This window comes from Vulpes vulpes, chromosome 1 (assembly GCF_048418805.1).
Source record: "Vulpes vulpes isolate BD-2025 chromosome 1, VulVul3, whole genome shotgun sequence".
Taxonomy (NCBI): Eukaryota; Metazoa; Chordata; class Mammalia; order Carnivora; family Canidae; genus Vulpes; species Vulpes vulpes.
In genome coordinates this window covers 134,408,316-134,433,006 of record NC_132780.1, presented here as the reverse complement: position 1 = coordinate 134,433,006, position 24,691 = coordinate 134,408,316, and the positions used below count along the sequence as shown (strand labels likewise).

The 24,691-nt window shown below is 41.8% G+C and overlaps 1 protein-coding gene across 24 annotated transcripts in view; it reads right to left on the bottom strand.

Moving 5' to 3' along the window:
* Positions 1-1,240: 1,240 nt before the first annotated feature.
* Positions 1,241-24,691, bottom strand: part of KCTD20 (potassium channel tetramerization domain containing 20) — a 38,973-nt gene continuing 15,522 nt past the window's right edge. For 4 of the 24 annotated variants that reach the window (XM_025990826.2, XM_072731076.1, XM_072731060.1 and 1 more), the window contains 7 exons: positions 16,336-16,543; positions 13,435-13,708; positions 10,122-10,224; positions 9,444-9,564; positions 7,949-8,146; positions 6,443-6,553; positions 1,241-4,910 (listed from right to left, as the gene is read on the bottom strand). In XM_025990826.2, coding sequence (XP_025846611.1) covers positions 4,618-4,910; positions 6,443-6,553; positions 7,949-8,146; positions 9,444-9,564; positions 10,122-10,224; positions 13,435-13,708; positions 16,336-16,495 — 1,260 coding nt within the window. In that variant the 5' untranslated portion in view covers positions 16,496-16,543 and the 3' untranslated portion in view covers positions 1,241-4,617. Of the gene's footprint in view, positions 4,911-6,442; positions 6,554-7,948; positions 8,147-9,443; positions 9,565-10,121; positions 10,225-13,434; positions 13,709-16,335; positions 16,544-17,375; positions 17,481-24,691 lie in introns of all 24 variants that reach the window. The other 20 variants (XM_025990827.2, XM_072731132.1, XM_072731127.1 and 17 more) reach the window with 12 other exon arrangements.

Sequence of the window (24,691 nt, the reverse complement as noted above, 5' to 3'; positions counted from 1 at the left end):
GACGGAACTCCTGTTGCTTCCCACTGGCCTTTTTGACTCCGCCTACTCAGCTGTCCAGCCAGAAACTTCTTTCCCGGCTCCCATCGGTAAACACGCACAGCTGGGGCACAGCCATCCATCTTACTGGTGCCTTCATTTCTTGCTGAATCTGCTGTGGCCCCTTAGCTGACCTCTGTCCCTGGGCCTTCCCCCTTCAAGTCCACGGGCCTCCCTGCTGCCAAAGAAATTCAAGTCTGACCATGTCGTTCTCCTGCATAAAACCCTTCAGGGCTCCCAATAGTTTATATGAATGAGACCAAACACCTTTTCTGAGGTAGAAGAGTCCTTCCTTACTCTGGCTTCATCTCTGCATCTCCCCGTCTTCCCTGATGATTATCTCACCTTTGCATCTTTTCTCAAATAGTGGTTGTTGGCCTGGAACACCTCCTGGCATGTTCACGGATCCAAAAACAACTCGTGTTTGTTCTTCACAATTTGCTTCACATATCACTTGTAGAGCACTCTTGCAAACTCTCCTCATGGTGAAGAACTGGCTACTGCATGCTCTTGGGTTTTCTGGGTGACTTGGAATGTAGATAGAGGTTTTCCCCACACAAATCTAAAAATCCCTTGGAGAGGAACTGTCCTGGTCATTGTGTCCCTGTGGTCATATAGGACTTGGCACAGAATATATTTAATAGGCCATGTCTGCAGAGATGTTCTTAACCTCTTTGTTGATAAAGGCAGGCCTGCTGGGAGGTGTTAGTAGCACCCCTTGAAATTATTATCATCGATAAACTCCTAGGCTAAGGGAGCTGAGGAAACTCAGCAGGCACCAGACTGGAGTCAGGACAAGTCACAGAGACCAGAGGAGGAGCCCGCAGCTCTACAGCAGTGTTTTCCAGGGACCTGCTCTTCATTCCTGCTGCAGTTTCTCATTTGTTTGAAATCAGAACATCAAAGTCTGAGTCCTCTTATCTTCCAAATTTATATTTGGCTTTGTGGGGCCCTACTAGGTTGGCCTGGAGGATTCAGGAGGGCTTGAATGCCAATGAACCAGGAACTCAAGAAGGCAGACTCTTAGGGTTCTGGAACCCGGGAGTGATTAATAGGATAAGAAGGGTGCACATTGGCTCAAAGTGACCCTGTGGCCTTGTAGGAAAGGAAGAGGCTCTGCTCTGGATAGTCGAGGTGCTGCTACTTCAGTCCCTTTTAATGTCCTGGCTTCCAATTTTATTTTCTGCTAAAAAAACAACATGGACACAAATGATAATACTTTATTATAGAAAAAGCATCCCAAGTAATAGGATATCGTAAACACTGGTAGGTGAACAAGTGCAACTTTAAAAGTAAATACAAAGTAAAGAGGCAAAATCTACAAGCATTTTGCCTTTAAGAGAAAATGTAATGTTCTGCAGAGGCAATCCCACCCAGAGCACAGTGTGGCTCCATCTCCCCCAGTGAAGCCATCAGATTTGCTTTCTGAACTCGGTAAGAGTTCATTTTAACAATTTCAAAATAATGGCAAGAAGTGGCATTGAACAAATTACTAAAACCCCAATTCTTAACCTTCTGTTGACACTTAATAAAAAAAGACTCTATGTCACACTCTGACAATTTGAGTTAAAGCCTGTGCTGATTGTTTCCTGCAAGTATATCTGTCCTTCCTGGGATACTCTACAGTATTTTCAGACCTGTATAGGTTTGATGACATACTACTTTCTTCAAATTTAGCTTAAAATAATATATAGGCTATTATACATTATGCAGTAAATTTACTTTCTAGCTTCCTTACCATTTTTGCTGGCATCTTTTCTATACTTTTCCTCCATTTGGGAGAAACCATGACGTCATCTCATGTTAACACTCTGCCCACTCTCCAGCTCAATGCCAAATGTTTCCTAGTCAATGATGCATGATGATGATGCATTCACAAACTCAGATTCTAAACTCCCAAGTTCAGGTTCCTCTTGGCTCGCTGAGCTACCTCTGAGTTAGACAGTCTGAGCAAAACCATCTTCATAAGAAGATGTATGAACAGCCTGGCTTCCTTATTTAGGCACTTAGAAAAAAAAAAAAAAACAAAAATCACCAAACCTGAGTTCCACCTTTATTAGAAATATCTCTTGCCGAACTGGCCAGTGGTGGACTCTGAAGGGAATGACTGCAACCCAGCCCTTGTCCCTGCGGCGACTGAATGGTCCTGCCATTAATGGAATGTCCTGGCCCTGGGAACAAAGCAGCCATGGCTAAGGGGAGCTACTAAATTACAGTGATGCAGAGCTCCAGGTTGGGAGGGTGGGGGGTCCATAAGACACCTCCCTCTTCACCAGAAGGGACCTTTAGGCCCCACTTTTCCTTTTGTCACCACTATCCAGTGACACCAGCAGATTTACCTGTACAGGTTTCAGGCTCACTCACCCCATGGATTGCAGCCAAAAGCACATTACCCACCTTTTGTGTGTGGGGGGGACCTACTTCTTGAAAGCCTGAGGAAATGAGTCATTTACATAGAACAGAGTGCTACATACATGCCATACTTTCATACCTGGCTTTTTACCTAGGCAAGGACTAACTGGTTTTAGAGTGTCAGCTGCGGCATGTTCACACTTGAATGTTAATACAGAAGATGCAGAAGGAAGTTATTACACTACACAGTTAATTCAGATTTCCTTTGTGATGGCATGGAAGGAAGTCAACTGAGAAGCAGAAAGGAAGCACCATTAAATGATTATCTGGGCTGGACAGCTATTGGTAGGAATGAAGTACTGGTAAGGTCAAAGCCAAACCAGACCTCAAACAAGAGTCAATGAGTTTCACAGACATAAAAGTCCCCTCTGGAAAAACAAAACAAAACAAAAAAATAAAAGTCCCCTCTGGCTACAAAAAGACCTAACCCCAAATTGAACCATTACCATCAGCCTTACAAATTGGATGCCAGTGGTAGTCAGAACAACTATAGGTGGGAGATGGCTCAGTTTAACCACTTATTACTACTTTTTTCTGAGTAATGAACAGAGCATTGATTTCCACTGTGATGCTGGTCACATGTACAGAGAACACACTTCTTAACGTTCTTGTTCTTCAAGCCTTGGAAAGAGGAGCTTTCGACACCCATCTGACTTTATACCTTTGGAGGACTATGATTAGGGCAAACTGGAATCGACTACTTTGCCTTATGGTGTCTTATGGGAATGGAATTTAAGAAAACTAGTCATGTTACCTTAAAGAACTTGAAGGAAACTATGTACCTCTGAAATGTGTGAGGACTACAGGCTCTGGGTAGGTGGCCAACCTTTACCACAAGATGGGAGATTAGCCCCAGACACTTAACGTCTGGCTCTAGACTCTAGATTTAGCTCTGCTGTTAACAGCCAAGGGGCCATGAGGGAAAATGGTTCAGTACCGGGGGCAGTGGTCTGGATTATCACACACCATGCCATACCTAACCCAGAGCCAACAGATCAAACAAAATTACTAGGCCTAACATCCCTTCAACTCATCCTTCCTTTGGGGATGACGGTACTATGGTTTTCTAACCCAGTGTGAGCAGTGTGATAGGCCACTTCAAAAACAAATATCCTGATATCCAAAAAAATTTCCATTGTATGAAAAGAATATATAAAGTAAAATCCTGCACTGGGGTAAAACCTGGGTAGGTGATGTTTCCCCACCCAGCTTCACCCCAAATGCCCCCTTCCCTGGAGCTCTTAGAAGTCTTTTCTACTGAGAAACAGAGCACTTGTCAGAAGTTTCTGCCCAACTCTTGAAAGCCTTTAAGCCCATATCATCTAAGGTTTCCAAGCCACACTTATAGTAGTGTGCTGCCTACAGTGAAGACCTACAGCTTCTCCACATCAGATTCCAAGCCAGATAATTAAAGTGGCCTGATTCAAAAGATTCTTCTGGAGCTGTGAATTTGATTCCAAATGGTCATTCCAAATAATTCCTTTAGACTTGAACCTGACAAGGTTTCATAAACATTGTTACACTATTATAGTCAAAGAATCTGTCTGGTTTTGAGTTATTCACTGAATGAATGAAAAACAAAACTGAATTTAAACTCTTAAGAAATCCCCTTTGGACATTTTGATGAGAGCCTAGTTCTTCCCAGATGCGATCTCGGCACAGAGGCCACCAGGAGTGGCATTTCATTGACCCCTAACAAGAATCCCATTAGCGCCAGCTTGTGGGAGCTAGAGATTGTCTCTTTTTAAGGTTTGGTCCCTTTGCTGCCAAGTAATTTGCCTGGTATAAAACAAACAAAAAAGCCAAGAACAAAGTATAGAGGATGAGAGGACTGCTTTGATGAATACGAAGCCACCAGAGTCTTGACTTTCTTTCCTGCTTTTTGCAGTTATGACTTTTTACAGTTAAGACTCTGTAAACGGCACCAGATTTTTCAAGTTACCAGGGCTGCTGCAAAGTTGGTAGCTTAATTATCAGTCAGTGCTTTTTTATCCGCTGCCGGAGGCACAGACTTTTCAGTAATGAAAAGGACACACGCTAACTGTGGGAAAAACGGAAAGGACGGAGAAGCAGGTCTCCTACTCAGGGTGAGACAAACCATGGGAAGGGCTAGCTGTGGGCATCCAGTACAAAGAAGGGCTCCGAAGAGGCGTGGGTCCACAGCTGGCCCTAATCCTGAAAGTTGTTAGAAGCCATCTGAGAAAGTGGGGCGTTCAGCCGGTCAAGTTCATCCACTTGGGGTGGGTGGTGCATTAATATCTCATGGTCCTCCAAGACATCTTCTCCAGCAGCTACCAGATTGGTGAGGGATTTGCTTCGGACACACTGGAAATCCACATGGCGACTCTTCCCTTCTTCCTTTTCCCAGGACATCTGAATAAAGGGGCGCTGCACATAGTTATAGATTACTTCAGACCGGCCACCAGGTCTCCTCTTAATTTTTTCTTTACAGGTAGGGTAACCTGTAACACAGAAGGCCATTCTCATGACTCCAGGAAATTGCTCACTCTAGATTCCATGCTTTCTCTTTGCCTAACCACAGTAATTTCCTCCCAAATTCAAAGACTGTGCATAAGAACTACTGGAGAAATGGGCAGCCCTGGTGGCACAGTGGTTTAGCGCTGCCTTCAGCCCGGAGCGTGATCCTGGAGACCCAGGATCGAGTCCCACATCGGGCTCCCTGCATGGAGCCTGCTTCTCCCTCTGCCTGTGTCTCTGCCTCTCTCTCTGTGTCTGTCGTAAATAAATAAATTGAAAATCTTAAAAAAAAAAAAAAAAAAAAAAAAAACTACTGGGGAAATGACCTCTGACCATGTCCTGCCACTCCCAACCCTCTGTGCTACACTCACCTCCTATCTATCCAGGTTTGCAGGTCTTGTCCCTAGAAGGGAAGTAACAAAAATTCTATCCCCTCTAATGGCAGGGTGAGAAGAGCCTCTTAGTAATTTCAGAAGCCTGTACTCACTGGCAGCAATGCCAGAGAACAGAAATCCTGCTTGGCCATGGTGAACTCCAGTCTCTAATTCTAGTGCTTAGAGAGCACACTGTAGGAGGAGTAGTTTAAGGTATACATTACATGCTTTCTTAAAGAAAAAACAGGGAAGTTGCCTGAAGTATCTGAAAGGCTATCACATGGAAATGGGAGTAGAAATCTTAGAGTAGCTTCAGAGATTAGAACTGGAAGACAGAAGAGAGAGGAAGTTATGTACTAGATATGCGGAAGAATGTTCTAGTGGTAGGACAGTATGACAGGCTGCTCTGGGAAATGGAGTAATCCTTATCACCCTGTTCCTGGGGTTTCTCGTGAAAAGGAGGGACCCAATGAAAGGTTTAATAGACCTCAAAAATCTCTTCCCACCTGCAATTCCAACCTAAGTCAGACACAGTGAAGATCTGATATGTCTCAGTAGGCTAGACTGAGACAGCAAGAATAGTAAAACACAAGAGTCAAAGACTCACAGAGGGGAAACCAGCACAACTTCAGCATACTCTGAGTCAGCGGCTAAGACCCTTTCATGGAGACCATAGGTTGGGAGCCACTGCTCAACATCATTTAAAACCATTCTATCAATACAGAAATTCCTCAAAGGTATGTAGTGGAATAAATTCAAATTATAAGTCTCTAGGCTATAGTTTTCAGAAGGACCCTTCCAGATTCCAAAGAGATCCTTAGCACTTGGTGAGCCCCTGGGGCTCTGCTCCATTCACCCAGTAGTGTCCCTAGCCCTTACTGCTCTTTATCCCAAAGCAGTATGCTGGGACTTATTCCTCCAGCTGTTTTAAAGCATTTACAACTGGAAATAAAATGGAAAGGAAATGTAAGGGCAAACAAAAGCAGAACCAGGAATCCTTTCAACAGGTAGGAATGTAGTTCTCACAGGTGTCTATTCTCTAGGTCCTCTGGAAGCCAAGTTTGAAGGACATAAGCAGTGCCCAGAGATACAGCCTATTCCAGAAGCCATGCAAACTGAATACTAACTGGGATATTTATTACCTTCAATTCCAATGCGAATATTTTTCAGGCCTCGCTCCTTTAACACCGTTTTAGCAACATCACGGTTCTCAATATATTTGAAGAATCTATAGAGCTTGGAGCTATAAAGAACTGGAAAAAGAAAAATTGAGTTAGTCATGGAATGAAGACTTCTGAAAAAGGAGGGAGATGAGCTAACAGAATCAGTCTAATGAAAGGTATACCTGACCCTGATGCCAAAAAAAAAATCCAGGTAGATCACAGATTAAATGTTAAGCAACAGATCAAACATAAGAAAGAAACCACCTGAGAAATTTTTATAGTCTCAGGGTGGGGAAGTCTTCTGGGTATGACCTAAAACCCAGAAGCCATAAACTAAAAATTAATACATTTAAAATAAAAATTAATACATTCAGCTACCTAGAAATGCAACATTTCTGCTTAGCTAAAACCACTTTTAATAAAGCTAAAAACAAATAGTCAACTGGGAAAAATATCTGCAGCTCACATTACAAACGGCTAATTTCCTTAATATATATACAAAGAGAGAGCCTTCACAAATCACTAAGCAAAAGACAATCCAATTCTGTAACAGGCAAAAGGCAAAATAAAGTTACAGAAAAGGAAATTAAAATGGTTTCTTAAAAATTAAAAAGATGGTAAATCTTGATTGTGGAATGCAAAATGAAATTTAAGTGTAAATGCAATGCTATTTTTTTATCTGAGTGGCAATGATAAAAGTTTAGTAAAACATTGTTTTGGTGAGGGAACATACCTGTCATATGTTGCTTTGTGAGTATAATATGGAGGAGAATCTGGCCACATTTATCAAATTATAAAGGAACATGGCTTTGGCACAGAAATTCCATTTCTAGGAATATTGTTCTATAGAATTATACATATGAAGAGGCTGTGTTTAAAAGGAAATTTATTGCAGCATCATTTATAATTTGTAGCTTAAAAGCTCAGCAACAGAACCAGTTAAATCAACTATGGCACAGTCATACGGTGGAATAGTATATAGCGATTAAAAAGATCATGGAAGCTTTTTATGTAAGACATGGTGTTGAACAGTCCATAGAATATGGTAGCATTTGAAAAAAAGGGAAAAACATGGACATAATTGCTTATGTGTGTGCACTGAATACATCTGAAGGGTATAAAAGAAACTGAGATGAGGCAGGGGTAGGATCAAGACTTTTCAATGTATATCCAACCTTTTGTACTTTTTGAATTATTACCAATTCAAAAGGATTTAAAAATAAGACCAACGGAGAGAAGAGGGACACCACCATTTAATAGGCTCTGTATCACCACAGTATCCGACACCGGGTGCAGCAGTCAGAGTTGTAGATGCTCAGCATAAACGTTAGCCCTGCATCAGTCACTACACTGCACTCATCATCCAGGTGAGTGTGCTCATTGCCAGCTCAATAAGTGATATCCACACTGCTTCTAGGATCTAGCTGCTACTCTGGGCAGCATGTTTCTTGCAGAAAACATGTACACCATGCAGGGGGCTCCTACTTTGGGAATATTCCTCCCCCATGGGAGGAGGGTGGTCTTCATCCCAGTCCACAGAATCCTCATCTGTTAGCACAACGATGTGGCACTCTCGCTCCCCTTTCTTGGCACAGCCCACCATGATGGGCAAGATCAATTCTTCAAGGTAGTGGTCAAACTGCTTGTGAGCACCATCATTAGACAATTCATGCAGTAAAGCACCTGGGGAGAGAAACTATAGGTGAATATCCTCTCTGCCCAAATGCAGATATTACTGGAGCAAAAAGACTATGAGGTAATGGCTGTTATTACTGAGAAGTTCCAGAAAGGTTGCCCATTAAAGGCAGAAACTGTTTCTTGCTCCAAGATGCTAATTAAGCTGATTTTGCTAGACGGGTCTCACATTTTACCACTCCTTAACTTCCTCATGTTTATTTATTTTATTAGAGAGAGGGAGGGAGGGGTGTGGGGTGGAAGGAGAGAGAGAATCCCAAGCAGGTCCCACCGCCCAACATGCCCAGCATGGAGCTGATGCAGGCCTCAATCCCACAACCCAGAGTATCAAGATGTGAGCAAAAACCAAGAGCTGGATGCTTAATCAACTGAGCCACCCAAGCACCCCCCTCACGTTTAATAATCCCTGAGCATTCTGACCAACTGAGGTTTTGTTAGCTATACAATGTCAGACCACACTCATTAATAATACCAGAGACAGAACTACCATTTGTAGTACCCGTTCTGAAGATGCTCTGGACCCCAATTTCATGGATTTACAGTACCACAAAGAGAAATCATCTGAAGTTTGAGGACACCAAGGGATTTGCTCTAAGTGTGCGCTAGACCCAGTAGAGAAACCACAAGTCTAGAGAACTTCATGGAATATGCAGGGAAATGTATCGTGAACCTCAATTATTTTAAAAATAATTTCAGGAAGCCTAGGTGATAATAAGAGAATGGTGTTTGTAGTCAGACAATCAGTTCTAATCCCAGCTTTAACGCTTACAGCTTTGAACAAGCTAATTTCTCGGTCTTCTCATTTGTTAAATGGGGTTATCGCCCACCCTGCAGGGCTCACTGTTTTAAGAATGAAGCAAGTTCACATCTAGAAAGGACTTAGTACACACGAAGTTAATAATGGTAAAAATAATTAGAAGAACCCAGCCAGTTTATGTTGTTTGACTCTATGGGAGAGAGAATCAGGGGACCTGGAGACTAATGTCCAAGAATCAGTATCCCTATTTATTAGTTGAGACACCAAGGTTCCAAGAGGAGAAGTAGTTAGCTCGGTGCCTTGCTGGACAAGCTAGATTCAGAACCCACCACACGTTCTGGTTTACTCCACACTTCCTCACAGTGCTCTGAAGCAGGAAGAGGGAACAAGTTAGTATCACATCTCTGCCTCTGCAGAGATATTCAACCATGCTTGAAACTCTGTTTAGTGATCAAAAATATCAGTTGATTCCAAGCAAACTCAAAGTTCAGTGGCTCAAATGCAGCTGGGAGCTGCTCCTGTACTCACTCAAATCTTGACATCGGATAGTGTTGAAGTCAAAGTTAATGCAGAGATAATCACATGTATCTCTAAGGTCTGGAATCGAGATGCCATCAGGACAATTGATGATACCAGTTTTGTAATAATCCTGTAAACAGATTAAAAAGAAATGTAGGCAAAGAACGAGACAAAGAATAACCTCTTCAACCCTCTATTCATTCCTGGTTCTGTTAAAATGACAGGTTACTAGAACTATCACCAAGTTGGCTGACTTGTCAGCTGGCAAAGTAGCCCCTGGTCTCTCCTGGCATGCTTAACCACAACCTGGTACCTGACTGAGCCTGCACAAGCAAGAAGTACCTAAAAGTTACAGGAATGGAAAACAGAGGGAAGGGCACCTGGGTGGCTCAGTTGGTTAAGCGTCTTGCTTTTGCCTCAGGTCATGATCTCCAGGTCCTGGGACAGAGGCCCAAGTCAGGCTCCCTGCTCAGGGGGATTTTGCTTCTCCCTCTCCCCCTTCCCCCTGTTTATGCTCTCCTTCTCAAATAAATATTTGAAAAAAGAAAGATAAACTAATTAAAAAAAAATGGAAAGGAAACTGGGAACCAGAGACTCTAAAGTCAGTAACAATTTGATGGAACTCTGAAGGCTTCTGACTATGCTTGCGCCTGGGGAAGAGGATGTCAGGAAGAGGCTCCTACACACCAGCACTGTTCGAAATACGGTAGCACTGATTCCTTCCGCGATCTCATACTCTCCCTTCTCATTGGGCCGAGTGAAGTTGTACTCTCTTCCTGGTCCAAACATTCTGAAAGACATCAGGCAACTATGTTAACCTTCTCTAGTTCAAGGGATTCTTCACACATGAGGACTGCTCCCATCTTCATTCTGGATGACTCCATTCCATGTTCTCATAGTATAAATTAAAAAACAGCAATGGGCCCCAACCCCTTTGAAGAAGCTCCCTCCAGGTGGTAGCAATTGCTTTCAATATTAGAATCCAAGCAGAGATGAAGCAGCAAGTCCTCAAGAAACACCTGTGGTAAGCGTCTGTGACAGTGAATGAAATAAAGCGGCATCTGCAGAGTTAGCCCCTGGAAAATCTCTGGCGTGTGTGAGGGTTGCTTCCCACATGCTCCCCACTGCCCAGGAACCTGCCTGTGTGCCGGCAGCTCAGGAAGACTGCGTGTCTCGTGCTCCTGACCCTTCCTGGTCCTTTCCGCCCCCTGTTACCGTTACTTATCCAGTATGCCAATTCTCAGTAGTTCTGAGTTTTGCTTTTCAACACCTGTGTGACAGATGTATCTGCACTGGTGGGTGCACATGTTACTGTTCTCCCTCTCCTAGTACCTTTTATTTTATTTTATTTTATTTTTATTTATTTATGATAGTCACAGAGAGAGAGAGAGAAGCAGAGACACAGGCAGAGGGAGAAGCAGGCTCCATGCACCGGGAGCCCGACGTGGGATTTGATCCCGGGTCTCCAGGATCGCGCCCTGAGCCAAAGGCAGGCGCTAAGCCGCTGCGCCACCCAGGGATCCCTCCTGGTACCTTTTAATACTGGGCTCTGGGAAAATGTCCTCCTTCAACCCAAGGTGTAACCCTAATGATGGGAACTTCAGGTCAAGTAGACAGGGACGGGAGGTATTAGGCTCATCAGTGGTCTGCCATAGGTTAGAGAGGCAAGCCTGCTCTGTGTGGATGAATTCAGAGATCATGAGGTTACAGGGAGATCTTACTTTTTCTTACTCATCTTTTCCCATGCTTCCTCCCTTCTCTCAGATCCCGTCCAGTACAACTGGCCCCATGACTTCTACCACTCAGATTACATTTCTGAGCTGTGGAGTGGGAAAACAGTGTGAGGGAGGGACAGGGCAGGCAGGCAGGATTTTTGGCCAGCCTGATTTAAGTTCCTAATGGGGCCTCACTGCCATATCCTTCCTTCACCTGCTGGGAGTCCTGCTGTTCAATGTTAAAACTGTTACCCTCCACCCTAATTTGGCTGCTTTTCAGAGTTCTGAAAAAGACTCCAAATCACATGCTTTCCAAACTACGAACACCATATATATATATGAAATCCATCCTGATAAGTGTCTTCAAAGAATGCTGACATTTTTCTGGAACATTCTGGTTGAAGTCTAGCTAAGACAGTTATGAATCAAAATAGTGAACACGTACAGCCTGGGTGGCTCAGTGGTTTAGCGCCGCCTTCGGCCCAGGGTATGATACTGGTGACCCAGGATTGAGTCCCACGTCAGGCTCCCTGCATGGAGCCTGTGTCTCTGCTTCTCTCTCATGAATAAATAAATAAAATTAAAACAAAAAAACCAAAATAGTGAACACATGCCATGTAACCAGTCCCCTCAACTATCATCAGCAAGACTTAAGCTCAAAGTTATTTATCTGGTAGTGGCGTGGGTTAACATAAATCCATTCACATTCTCTCAGCTTGTCCATCTTGTGACCAGTGGCCCATATTTGTAAGCTCACTGCCTAGGCTTATGAACACTGTATGTAACCTCAGGACAGAGCAACCTAAGTATCTCTCAGAACTGATAACCTCAGCTGATGAACCACCTAGACAAAGAATCAGACTCTCTTGCCATGGGACAACTCATAACCAGATTCAGAGTGTCACTCAAGAATCTATTAATCTATCACTCAGAAAATGCTTGCCTTCCTTCTTGAGATTGCTATCTTCAGGGGCAATCTATCTCAAAGAGCCAGCCAGCACTGGGGGAACAGTTTCAGGGGGTGGGGATGGGGGGGCAGTGCAATAGTGGTAGTGACACCAAACCTGAGGACAGGAAGTCAAGTCTGATAAAATACAGGGCCAATTTGGAAAATGTTTTAATGTTCTAGTTTAGTCTTACTTTAGATGTTTGAGAAATATACAGGTTTGGTTCTGGTTAAAAATGGTTCTTCATGAATCTGTATGTGTATGTTCAAATATAAATATATTTGAATAGCTAGATTCCACTGATCCTAAAATTCAACAAATGAGTGTGGTCCATTCTGATTTCTAAATCAGTTCAAATTAGTTCAAGGTCCTGAGTGAAGTTAGATCTTTAAATAAGATCTACTTCCAAGGAGATGAAAGTCCTCACAAGTCAAATGTTTGTGTGTATATACACACAGATTATTATTATTTTTACTCTTATCCCAACTTGCTATTCCTCATGTCAAGGTCTATGGTTGGCCAGAAAGAGAACTTCCTAATTCTCAGCCCAGGCTCCCAAGAATACTTTCTGGCCAGTACTCCTCCCTGGCAGGCTCTGCCTGTATTTCCTAAACTCTAACTCTAAAATGCTGGAGGCAGGAGATGGTGAGGAGAGTTAAGACTATGGTCTAAATGAAGCAGCACAGAGAATGGAATATGAAGAAAAGAAAGAAATCATGAAACACTAACACAGCCAGATACAAAGATTTTGTTTGGGAAAACTTGGAATAGTGATGGAGGCATTAGAAAATGACAGCATGACACCTACTGCCAAGCCTGACGGATGGCAGGCAAAATGTTTTTCTGTAAAATGGCTTTGCTGTTGTGTCATGTGAAACACGTGTCTAATTCTATTTGCTTATTGAAAGACTAAAGAAAAAAAACAAACATGACTTAGATCTCACCTAATCCTGTCTTTGACCTGTGGAACTCAGACAAGATTACTTTTGAGAGTATACAAATTATGGATAATAGAAATTAGGTATCTGACTTCTGTTTTAGACTGAGTTTATAGAGAAATTGGGAGGGATATTCAGCAGATTACTTTCCACAGTTCTAACTGACTACACTCCCTTCTGCGGAGGCTCAAAGCTGTACTGACTTTGTAAATAAGTACCTCCCCTAAATCATCAACACATATAAGGCTTTTTATAAGCTTGCCCTCCCTATTTCACAAAAGTATGAAGGTAGAAAAATAAGCAATGCAGTGCTTCTTTTCCTCACATCTAGTGCAAGATTAACAGGTACTTCTATTCATAGAGAACAGAGTGAATTTGGAAGGAAATTATTGTCAATTACCTTCCCAACATGGTATCCGGATGAGCAGTGAAAATTTGTGGATTCACAACAAAACGTGTGCCATCTACAAGAAGTGTCACTTTCTCTGGCGCCTGGGAATGAACGTTACTGCCAAAGCCCACAGTGCTGTTTCCAAATCGTTCTGGAGCCATAAAGGGTTCATGGTTCCGTTTATTCCCATTTTGGAAGCAGGAGCCTTTGACGTCTTCAGGAAGTGGCATTATGTGAGGGAACTGAAGATTTGCTGGCTGAGAGGCATAGTCAAGTGAAAGGTCTAAAAGATCATACAAACAAACCAAAATAACTTGACAGCAAAAAAGGCTTGGGGGAAAAAGAAACTTCATCTCTTTAAAAAACAACAAAAAACCCCCCAAACTTTTAGGTGTTTGCAGGCAAAAAAAAACAAAAACAAAAACAAAAAAAACAAAAAACCTCTTGCCTTGAACAAGTAAAGGAAAAATAAGCTAGAGACTCATATTGGACCCCTCTGAGCTTTTTTCCCAGGTTTATATTTTGGAGAGGAGAGAAGGCAGGCAATAATGCCCACACTTTAAAATGTTTTAAAAATTTTAAAATAAACTATGTGTATGGCTTAAAAAAATTTAAACACTAGAGAATTCTTGTGGACAACCAACAAGGCCCTGCCACACTCCAAGCCCTCCCCTGGTCTTGTTCACAAGAGGTCTTGTTCACTTTTTACTTCTGTTTCCACTTCTGGCTCTAAATAATACTCTTGTACTTCTTATGATTTATTTAAGGAAACTGCTACCTCTGTGAGCAAAAACTTCATTTTTCACATTCTTCAAAAATTTCTAAATGTTTCTAAATTTTATTTCCTAAAAGGGATGACAGTTGTTGCATTACTTTTTCTAGAAATTCCCATAAAAATGCATTGTCACTATGCACTGGAGAATCCTAACATCACCAATACCATTTTTTGAAAGAGGTTCAAAATGAGGTTAGGTTTGCCCTCAACACAAAAGTTCCAATGCTGGTGGCCTTGAGTAAGGATTCCTTCACAGAACCTGTTTTTGTCCTGGTATCACCAAGCAGCCATTTGCTTTAAGCAGTTTATTTAATTTTCTAAACCTGGTTCATTTAAAAAAAAAATAAGAATCATGTTCACTCCACCTCCCTCACAGGATTATTCTATCAGCTGAAATAAAGTATTGTGAGAGATTTCAAAGTGTGCTAATACCATATCATGCAAAAAAAGAAAAAAAAAAGGCTTTTAACTAAATATCTGAAATTGGGATGCATGCAGTAGACAATTAGGGGGAAATATTTATAAAATGATTACTATAGGATTCTTTTAAATTGGCAGTTGTCCTAATATATTTTACTTTAATGTAAAAAAAAAGTCTTATTTTAATGTAAAAAAATTTTTATGAAAAATTTCAAACATACCAAGGTTATTAACACAATGTATAATATGTATATCCTGTCACCTAGATTTGACAAGCTTAATTAACACTTTTCTACATTTTCTTCAAATCTTTTTTTTTAAAGAGTAAAAGGTTAGAAATACAACTGAATGTCTCACTCCCATCCCTCACATATTTTAAGTTTGTATACAATATTTTATGAACATGATCACTGCTCATGACTTCTGGGAAATCAGTCTGATTTCGGACCCTTAGATAACCAAAAAAATTGTGAGCTAGCATACACACACTTTTCTTCTCCATTCGCTTTTCAAGAAGAAAACCCAAAATCTAGACCAAAAACCTATTGACTTTTGACAAATTTTCAGTGTGGCCCTGTGTTTGCACACCAAGAGTTAAATTTCCACACGGTCCACAAGCAAGCTTCTAGCAAGAAACACTTTAATCACTAAGATGGGCTTTTGAATTCAAAGTGCTGTTCTAAAAAATGAAAGTAAATACCTATGTCACAAATTCAGGATGCCTGACCCTGCCTGCCCACCAAGGAAGCAGTTCAGGTGGCCTGATTCCTGAAGGATGCAAGTCCCACCGGGACTCAGTGCATAAACTCTCCCTAATGGCAACCTCTAGGATGGCAGGCACACCCTGCCCCTCTGCCAGCGGATGCATCTAGAATGCTTCTAGCACTCTCTGCTTCTCTAGCAGAGCCTGGTCAGAAAGACACATGTTTAAATGGTGGCTGCCCACCTTCTACCGGTGTGGGCCTGGGCACGTTCTGTAAGCTTCTGAAGCTTCTGTTTCCTCATCTGCACAAGGAGGATGAATCTAAGCAGGGATCAGCATACTTTCTATAAGGGGCCAGAAAGCTTTGCCGGTCAGTCTCTGCCACTGTAGAAAAGCAGCCAAAGACCGTGTGTCAACAAACGGGCATGATGGCTGCATTTTTGAACTTTATGCACAAAAACAGGCGGTGGTTTAGATTTGGCCACAGTTTGCCACCCTTTATCTAAAAACATGTATGTAAAGTTCCTAGCACGGTGAACGCTCAATAAACAGTAACTCAGTAACTGTTATTATTAGTGTTGCCACTGCCTTTTAAAGTTAAAAAGAACCTGACAGTTTATCAAGAGCTTGCACATCCATGAACTCCAAAGTCTTCTAGTCTCATGAAGTAAGAATAATATTAATATCCCTGTTTTCTAGATTAAGAAAGCAGGGCTCAGAAAGATTAAGGAGCTCATCTATGGTTATAGGTGATTAGTAGCAGAGCTAGAATTTGCATCTGTCTTCTGATTGCAGACCCAGGACTATTTTTCTTATACCGTTGTTGCTGAGTTGGGTGTGCTGGACTGATTAAGTAAGCAGGGATTTTTGGTGACAGTCAGCTTTATGTAACAGTGATATTTGAGCTAAGCCAATTAGCTGGGGATTTTTTTTTTTTATATGCCTTCTGGGTAGAGTGAATGCTCGAGTGTCAGAAAGCCCTCCCAAGTAAGTCAAGCTCTAACCCTCGTACCATCACTCCTGGGACCTGGAGGGTAAGTGAGGTTCTGAAGAGCAGCAGCAGCCAAGCTGTTTGTTTCTCTTTCTGGTGCTGGGGCTGTGGGCCCGTCAGTTGGGCAGCTCGCTTCCTGCCACAGCCCTCTGTCACTCTCACTGCCGCGATGAACATTCATGCTTGGATTCGGAATCCTGAACTGTCTGCTTGACCAGAAAAAAAAAGCCTGGAAGACAGGAATATGCATGATCTAGAACATTCTCCAAACACGTTCCCAAAGAACTCCAAGGCATGAAAGGCAAGCTGGAGAACTCACAGATGCCTCACATTCTTGCTCTGAAAAGATAGGACATCTTAAACGTTCCTGTGATTTTATACTGGGAGGAACTGGGCTTATTGAAATGGTCTTTACCAAACCACTGACAATGTAAAAACATTGACCACCTGTTACTTGAGAATAATTTTAAGCTGTATCCAAAAAGAGACTCAAATCCACCATTCTTGCTGCAGTCATGATCAGTTCTACAAATTAAACGGTAGTGCAATAATTTGGTGGTGTTTAGATCACAGACACAAAAGAGGGCAAGAATCCAACTGGTCAGTTAAAGAAAACCTGCCCATGTATTAAAAATAATCTAGGCACATATGCTCCTCTAACAAGCATTAGGAAATGCAAACTATCAAGCACTGTAAGGCTCATCCAAGAGTTGGAACAAGAAGTCATCTGCCCTCAAATAAGCAGTTTGACTTACAGTGCTCAACTTCCTCTTCATAAGTCCTCTCTCACTTTCTGTACCTTATGCTTAACCCTCAGCCCCTGTGTCAAAATTACACCACAATGCCACTGGCTAGAAGGCTAACTCTCCCCCAAGCAGGGGAGTCATGTAAGGAACAAGTAATGAGCTACTGCCTCATGCAAGGCATTTGCTCCCAAGGTACAATGGGGAGGGGGCTATGCGGGAAGCTTCATCCCTCTCTTTCAGGTAATCACACCACCCAACCCTTCTATACTTTGGGGGATGTCCAACTATTCAAAATACTCCCGAAGTTCGCCCTACTTATTGTATTAGCACTTTCGGTTTATACTGTCCTGATTTCCATTGGTGCTCTGGTGGAAGAATGATCTTATGTCACCATCAATTTTTATGCAAATGGACTGCATCCTAACACCAGTTAAGGAAAAAGTTAGGTCACTAAGGGCAATAACCTGTAGCATGGAGAGGTTAAAACAGATCCCTAGTGACTGGTAAAGTCAAATAAAACCACTATTCCTCTCAAGTTTGATTCAGAAGATGTCAAAGTCAGGTCTATAGAACAGGATAAGAAAAAGATCCATAAAATCAGAAAATGCTTATTGCCGACAAGGGAAAGACCAAAATGGGGTCTTATTTTTTTAATAAGGTTTAATCTATTTCAAAAGTACAACGCTCTTAGACTGTTCATTTTTTAAAGATTTTATTTATTCATTTGAGAGAGAGAGTGAGCACACAAGCAGGGGAAGGAGCAGAGGGAGATGGAGAGGGAGAAACAGACCTCCTGCTGAGCAAGGAGCCCAATATAGGGCTGGATCCCAGGACCCCGAGAAGGTCTTGGGTATGATCTTTTAAAAGGCAGTACCTTTTTACTTCAGAGTAAGCTGAGTGGTGGAGATGAGGTAGGATGCCACAGAATTCAGTAAATAAACCAGTCCACCCTTCATCCATACTCCATAATTAGCTTCAGAAAATAATTACATCTTTGCCCAAACTTAATTCTAAACAAGTCTCGGTCTTTTCAGTCTGTTCTTTTTTTTTTTAAGATTTTATTTATTTATTCATGAGAGACACAGCGAGAGAGGCAGAGACACAGGCAGAGGGAGAAGCAGGCTCCATGCAGGGAGCCCCATGTGGGACTCGATCCCGGGACTCCAGGATCACACCTAGGCCGAAGGCAGGCGCTAAACTGCTGAGCCACCCAGGGATCCCTTCAGTCTGTTCTTATGTGAAAACTACTACATTTCTTTAACTGTTTTAATGGCATATTGTTGACTTTGGCCTAGTTCCATTATTTATGCATAGTAATGACAACCCTGCTAATGTTTTTTATTTAAAGTTGAACAGGTTTTCATTTTGCTTCACATATATTCTCTGATGATACCCAGGATTTCTGGAAATAGTTAAAAAGGGCTAATAGTAGGGGAGGAGAGAGACAACAAAGATATAATCTAAAATGTCTTCATGATCACCTTCTAAGGTATTAATAGATGGATAGCAAAGAGGCTGCCATTTTAAAAAATTTATTTTATTATTTTTAAAAGATTTTATTTATTCATGACACATACACACACACACACACACACACACACACACACACACACACACACACAGAGGGAGAGGGAGAAGCAGGCTCCATGCAGGAAGCCTGATGTGGGACTTGATCCCAGGACTCCAGGATCACGCCCTGAGCCTAAGGCAGACGCTCAAGCCACCCAAGGATCCCCGAGGCTACCATTTTTAGAATATACTCCAGGTATCCATTTTTTTTAAACCAACTCTACCGAAGCTTTTCTGTCATAGTTCTATTCACTTCCTTTGCATGTGTGACCCTAATAATGTTCCAATTTCTGAAGAAATTGTCTTCTAACTATTGAAGGCTTCTGGTTTTCCTTTTCCCAGAATATTTCTAAAAATTTTAAGTAAGACCACTCCAGTATAAAGCCCATATAAATTCTGTTAACATTTTTAAATCTTGGAATTGTCCTACAATAGGTCCCTAAATCCATAATAATTTAGCTGTTTAAATGAGCAATGAGACCCTTGTTAGTAAATTATTTCTACTGGGTCCTCCCTACACACGTGCTTCCTTGAACTCTGGCAGACTGGTGAGACACGAATCACTTCTTAGAGCTCTCCTGCCACACTTCCTCCCCACGTATGATCTATCATGGCTCTAACTTTTATAACGTGGCCCTGTGCAGGTTCCTAAGTCTGTGTCTCAACTTTCTCACTGGTCAGAAAGGAAATAACTATTAATTACACAAAGTTGATATAAGGATTAAATGAGGTAATACATTTAAAGTGCTTAGTACAATGCTTGGCATGTATGGTGATTACTGTTCTATTACTAAACCAGAGAGTCTACAAAGAGATTTTACCAACCTAATCTTATTTGCTACTGAAACAACTCCAGGAGGGATACTTTAATTATCCTCACTCAAATCGGGGGTGTGGATGGGGGTGGGAATCAAGCTTTAGAGAGGTTAGCAACTTTCTCCAAATCATAACTCTAGCTAAAAGGCAAAGGTAGATTCCAGATTTAGGTCCCTTGATTCCTGTATTCTTTCCATTCAGTCACAGTGTTTCCCGCAAACCATCTTGCCTTTAATCCATTACTGACTCTAGAAATTATTCCTTCTATTGTTTGTCACAAATGAAAGAGAAAGCCAGTAGTGTCACTGCTGCTATTCTTAACATGTAGGGGTTACAGCAGTAAGAATCCTGTGATAGCATGGTTATATTCTTCCATAAAATAAGCATTAGTATTTTACTGCTTATAAAAGCAATATGTACTCACTGAAAAAAAAATCAGTCAATATAGAAAGATACTTGAAAAATCAACAAAGCTGGGGCACCTAGGTGGCCCGGTTGGTTAAGTGTCAGACTTTTTTTTTTTTTTTTTTAAGATTTTATTTATTTATTTCAGAGAGAGAGAGCGTGAGAGTGCATGAGGGGAGATGGGTGAGGGGGCAAAGGGAGAAGCAGATTCCCCACTGAGCAGGGAGCCCAATGAGGGGCTTGATGATCTGAGCCAATGACAGATGCTTAACTGACTGAGCTACCCAGGGGCCCGAAGCATCACTCTCGATTTTGATTCAGGTCATGATCTCAGGGTCCTGGGACTGAGCCCCGTGTCGCGGGCTCCTCACTCAGAAGGGAGTCTGCTGAAGATTCTCTTCCTCTCCCTTTGGCCCCTGCCTCCTGCTCTAAAATAAACAAAATCTAAAAAAAACAAAACAAAACAAAACAAAAAAACAAAAATACAATAAAGCTGTGGTGAAATCTTTGCACATAATATTATAACTTTGGGCATCTCCCCACTATATCCTTGGAATAAACTCTTAGAAGTAAAACTGATAATGAAAAAGGTAAACAGGGCAGCCCCAGTGGCTCAGTGGTTTAGTGCTGCCTTCAGCCCAGGGTGTGATCCCTGAGTCCCGGGATCGAGTCCCACGTCAGGCTCCCTGCATGGAGCCTGCTTCTCTCTCTGCTTGTGTCTTTGTCTCATGAATAAATAAATATAATCTTTAAAAAAAAAGGTAAATAATTTTTAAGTTTTGATAGATACTGCCAGATTATCCTCTATAAATATACCCATTTAAAGTATCTCCAGGGGCACCTGGGTGGCTCAGTCAGTTGAACATCTACCTTTGGCTCAGGTCATGACCACGGGTTCCTAGGATCAAGCCCCACATTGGGCTCCCTGCTCAGGGAGGGTGGGAAGGGGTGGGGGTAGTGTCTGCTTATCCCTCTCTCTCTGCCATTCCCCCTGCTTGTGCTATCTGCCAAATAAATAAAATCTTTAAAAAAATAAATAAAATCTTTCCAGCAACATGGGGCATTCACTTTCCAGAACTCTTGCTAGTGTTGCAGTTTTCTTCATCTTTGCTATTCTGATGAGTGAAATACAAATATAACTCATTTTTTGATATTCATTTTAATGTAGTAAATTAACATCATTTTTTTCATCAAAAATTTCACCTTCAAGAGCCTTAAAAGTAGGGACACCTGGGTGGCTCAGCCGCTTGGTGCCTGACATGAGCTCACGGCATGATCCTGGAGTCCCTGGATCGAGTCCCGCACTGGGCTCCCTGCATGGAGCCTGCTTCTCCCTCTGCCTAAATCTCTGCCTCTCTTTCTGTGTCTCTCATAAATAAATAAATAAAATCTTAAAAAAAAAAAAAAAGCCTTAAATTCTGGGTGGGTGGGGAAAAACAACCACACTGGGCAGGTATTAGGTAATAGTGATTTATTCATATCAAGTTTGTCAGGCTTGACCAGAATCACTGGATGTTTCCCAGGACTGCTCTCATCTCCCTGGAAGTCTGAGAAAACGACATATGATTACAAGACCACCCACTAGACTAAAGCAAAGCAGCTTCTGGCTTTGGCTTCATTATTAACTAGCCATGTCACCAAAACATTCTTTAAGCTTCAATGTTTTCATCTATAAAAACAGAGGAAGATATCTGCCGTTACCAAGTCAGACAAACCTGTCTCAAACAGGATGCATGGAAAAGCTCTCAAAAATCATGAGACAACATACAAAAGACACGAGATAAACTTGGAGATGTGTCAGTTTCTCTTATACAACTGCTCAGTACTTATTTAGCTCTCTAAGCACATCATGCTCATCCTCCACTTCTGAATGTTTATTATGTTCTGACTATTGTCTGGTTCTGACTTGAGCCACCTTTCTCTCTCTTTTTTTAAACATGTCTTCTTTTTCTTTTTTTTAAGATTTTATTTATTTATTCACGAGAGACACAGAGAGAGAGAGAGGCAGAGGGAGAAGCAGGCTCCATGCAGGGAGCCCGATGTGGGACTCGATCCCGGGTCTCCAGGATCACACCCTGGGCTGAAGGTGGCGCTAAACCACTGAGCCACCTGGGCTGCTCGACTTTCTCATTTCGATTCAGTAAGACAACACCCTGTACTATTTTTGGAATTCCACATAGTATTTTTGCCTCAGTTGCCTAACTTTTCCTTACATTTTTTTCTGCAATGCATAACATGTTTTATTAGTTTAGAATTACTGTGATAAGAACATTACATTTAATGGATATCAGTTGTACACAGATTCCCTGTACCAGTTTGTTACCCAAACTGTAGCTTTGTTTGTAAAGATTTTATTTTGTAAGCAATCTCTATACCCAATGTGGGACTTAAACTCACAGCCCCAAGATCAAGAGTTGCATGCTCTACCAACTGAGCCAGCCTGGCACCCATTTGTTCCAACTTTTATTATAGGAAGTAAAACTTCGCTTTACCTGAAAAGATTACTGCCATTAACTCATTCCAATGGAATATTAAAAATATGTGTGGGTGATTGAAACTATTAATACTAAAGTGATTTTGCTGTTTATTGTTGAGACAGTGTTTAGTCAAAAACTTTTTTTAAAAGATTTATTTATTCACGAGAGACAGAGAGAGAGAGAGAGGGAGCAGAGACACAGGCAGAGGGAGAAGCAGGTTCCACGCAGGGAGCCCGACGCGGGACTTGATCCTGGGACTCCAGGATCATGCCCCTGGGCCGAAAGCAGGGGCTAAACCACTGAGACACCCAGGGATCCCCTAGTCAAATTTTTACTTCAAAAGTAAAACCTAAGTTTACTTCAACTATTTTAATATATATAAATACATTATATGCATCAAAGACAGATTATGCTGCCTAGGTTAATACTGTGCTATACCAGAAGACCTATTCTTCGCAGGAAAAGAACTCATGATACTGTACTTCTTAAATACTGGTCAAGGTATATTCACATGCCCATCTTATAGACTCTCCTCATGAGCCTAATCAATCAATCCCTAGTAAAGATCAGCTCTTTTCCCCTGCTTTATCTTTTCTTTCTACTTCTTCTCAAAGGATTGATGCTATACAATGTTTTCCCACTTACCATACCATTTTTTTTACAAAGTCTCAAATTAAGGGAAGCTGTATGTAACCGTACCCTATGCTGCTGCAAATGCTTGGAAACCAGGCTGCATAGTTTATTTAGTTCTTGATTCCACCGCGTATTTGTTATGTGAATCTATGCACAGGACTAACGTCTCTGAGACTTAATTTTCTCAGCTGTAAATTAGTAATATCTATTTGGCTTTTTGTTTGCTTGTTTAAAAGATTTTATTTATGTATTCATGAGAGACACCCAGAGAGAGGCAGAGACACAGGCAGAGGAAGAAGGATCCCTGCAGGGAGCCTGATGTGGGACTCGATCCCGGGACCCCGGGATCATGCCCTGGGCCAAAGGCAGATGCTCAACCACTGAGCCATCCAGGCGCCCCTTTGTTTGTCTTTTTTTGTTTGTTTAAAAGATTTTATTTATGTATTCATGCGAGACACCCAGAGAGAGGCAGAGACACAGGCAGAGGGAGAAGCAGGATCCCGGCAGGGAGCCTGAAGTAATATCTATTTGGAAGAAGGATTACGAATACTTCAGATCATGCACAATCTCCGGCATATGGTAAACACTGAAGAAACTGTTAGCTGTTACTATTCATATATTCAAATCTACCTTCAAGCTTTTCTTTTTGGCTTCAAACTTATTAAAAAAAATCATATTTCAATCATACTCAAAAACATTTTTTAATCTTTGCTTGTTTCTTTCTTGCATTACCCACCTACCGTATCATCCCTCATCTCAACTCCAATACCAACAACCTTCTATTATCTCTGTGTATCTGTATTTTTTATTTTTTTTAAGATTTTATTTTATTTATTCATGAGAGACACAGAGCGAGAGAGAGAGAGAGGCAGAGACACAGGCAGAGGAGAAGAAGGCTCCATGAAGGGAGCCCAACGTGGGACTCGATCCCAGGACTCCAGGATCACGCCCTGGGCCGCAGGTGGTGCTAAACCACTGTGCCACCAGGGCTGCCCTGTATCAGTATTTTTTAATGTTAAGAATAGCTACTGGATTCTGAATATGTTCGTCTGCAGAGATAATAAAATTTAGTTATGGGGCAGCCATGGTGGCTCAGTGAAAGTAGGCTCCATGGCCAATGTGGGGTTTGAACTAATGACCCTGAGACCAAGAGTTGTGTTATCTACCAACTGAGCCAGTCAAGTGCCCCCAAATTACACAGCCTTCTAATGATCTTTTGTCTTGACTAAAAACTTTTATCAGCTATGTTTCTTTTTTAAGCTCTCAAAATGTGAGAAGTTTCTGGTAATCTCTTCAGATTATCTACCTATTAGTCAACATATATAGTCAGCATATATTTACCAAACATCTACTTTGTGGAACATACATAATATTGTGTGCCAGCAATGAGGGACACAAAGTATTGAGTAACAACTTCAGGGTTGGGCTGTTTAGGTGGGAATATGTGAAAAAGATAAATAAAGTAATATATACAGAATAAGTGGTTCTAAAAACACCAGTTCGATTCTCAGGTCTATCCTCCTACAGTAGTTGCCATAGGCTCACAGTGGGATCCAGCAAAGTCAACTTCTCAGGCAGCTCCCATGTGCATTTAGTTTTGGGGATCGTAAGAGAAACGTAAGTCATAAAAATTTATACGAGGGATCCCTGGGTGGCGCAGTGGTTTGGCACCTGCCTTTGGCCCAGGGCATGATCCTGGAGACCCGGGATTGAATCCCACATCGGGCTCCC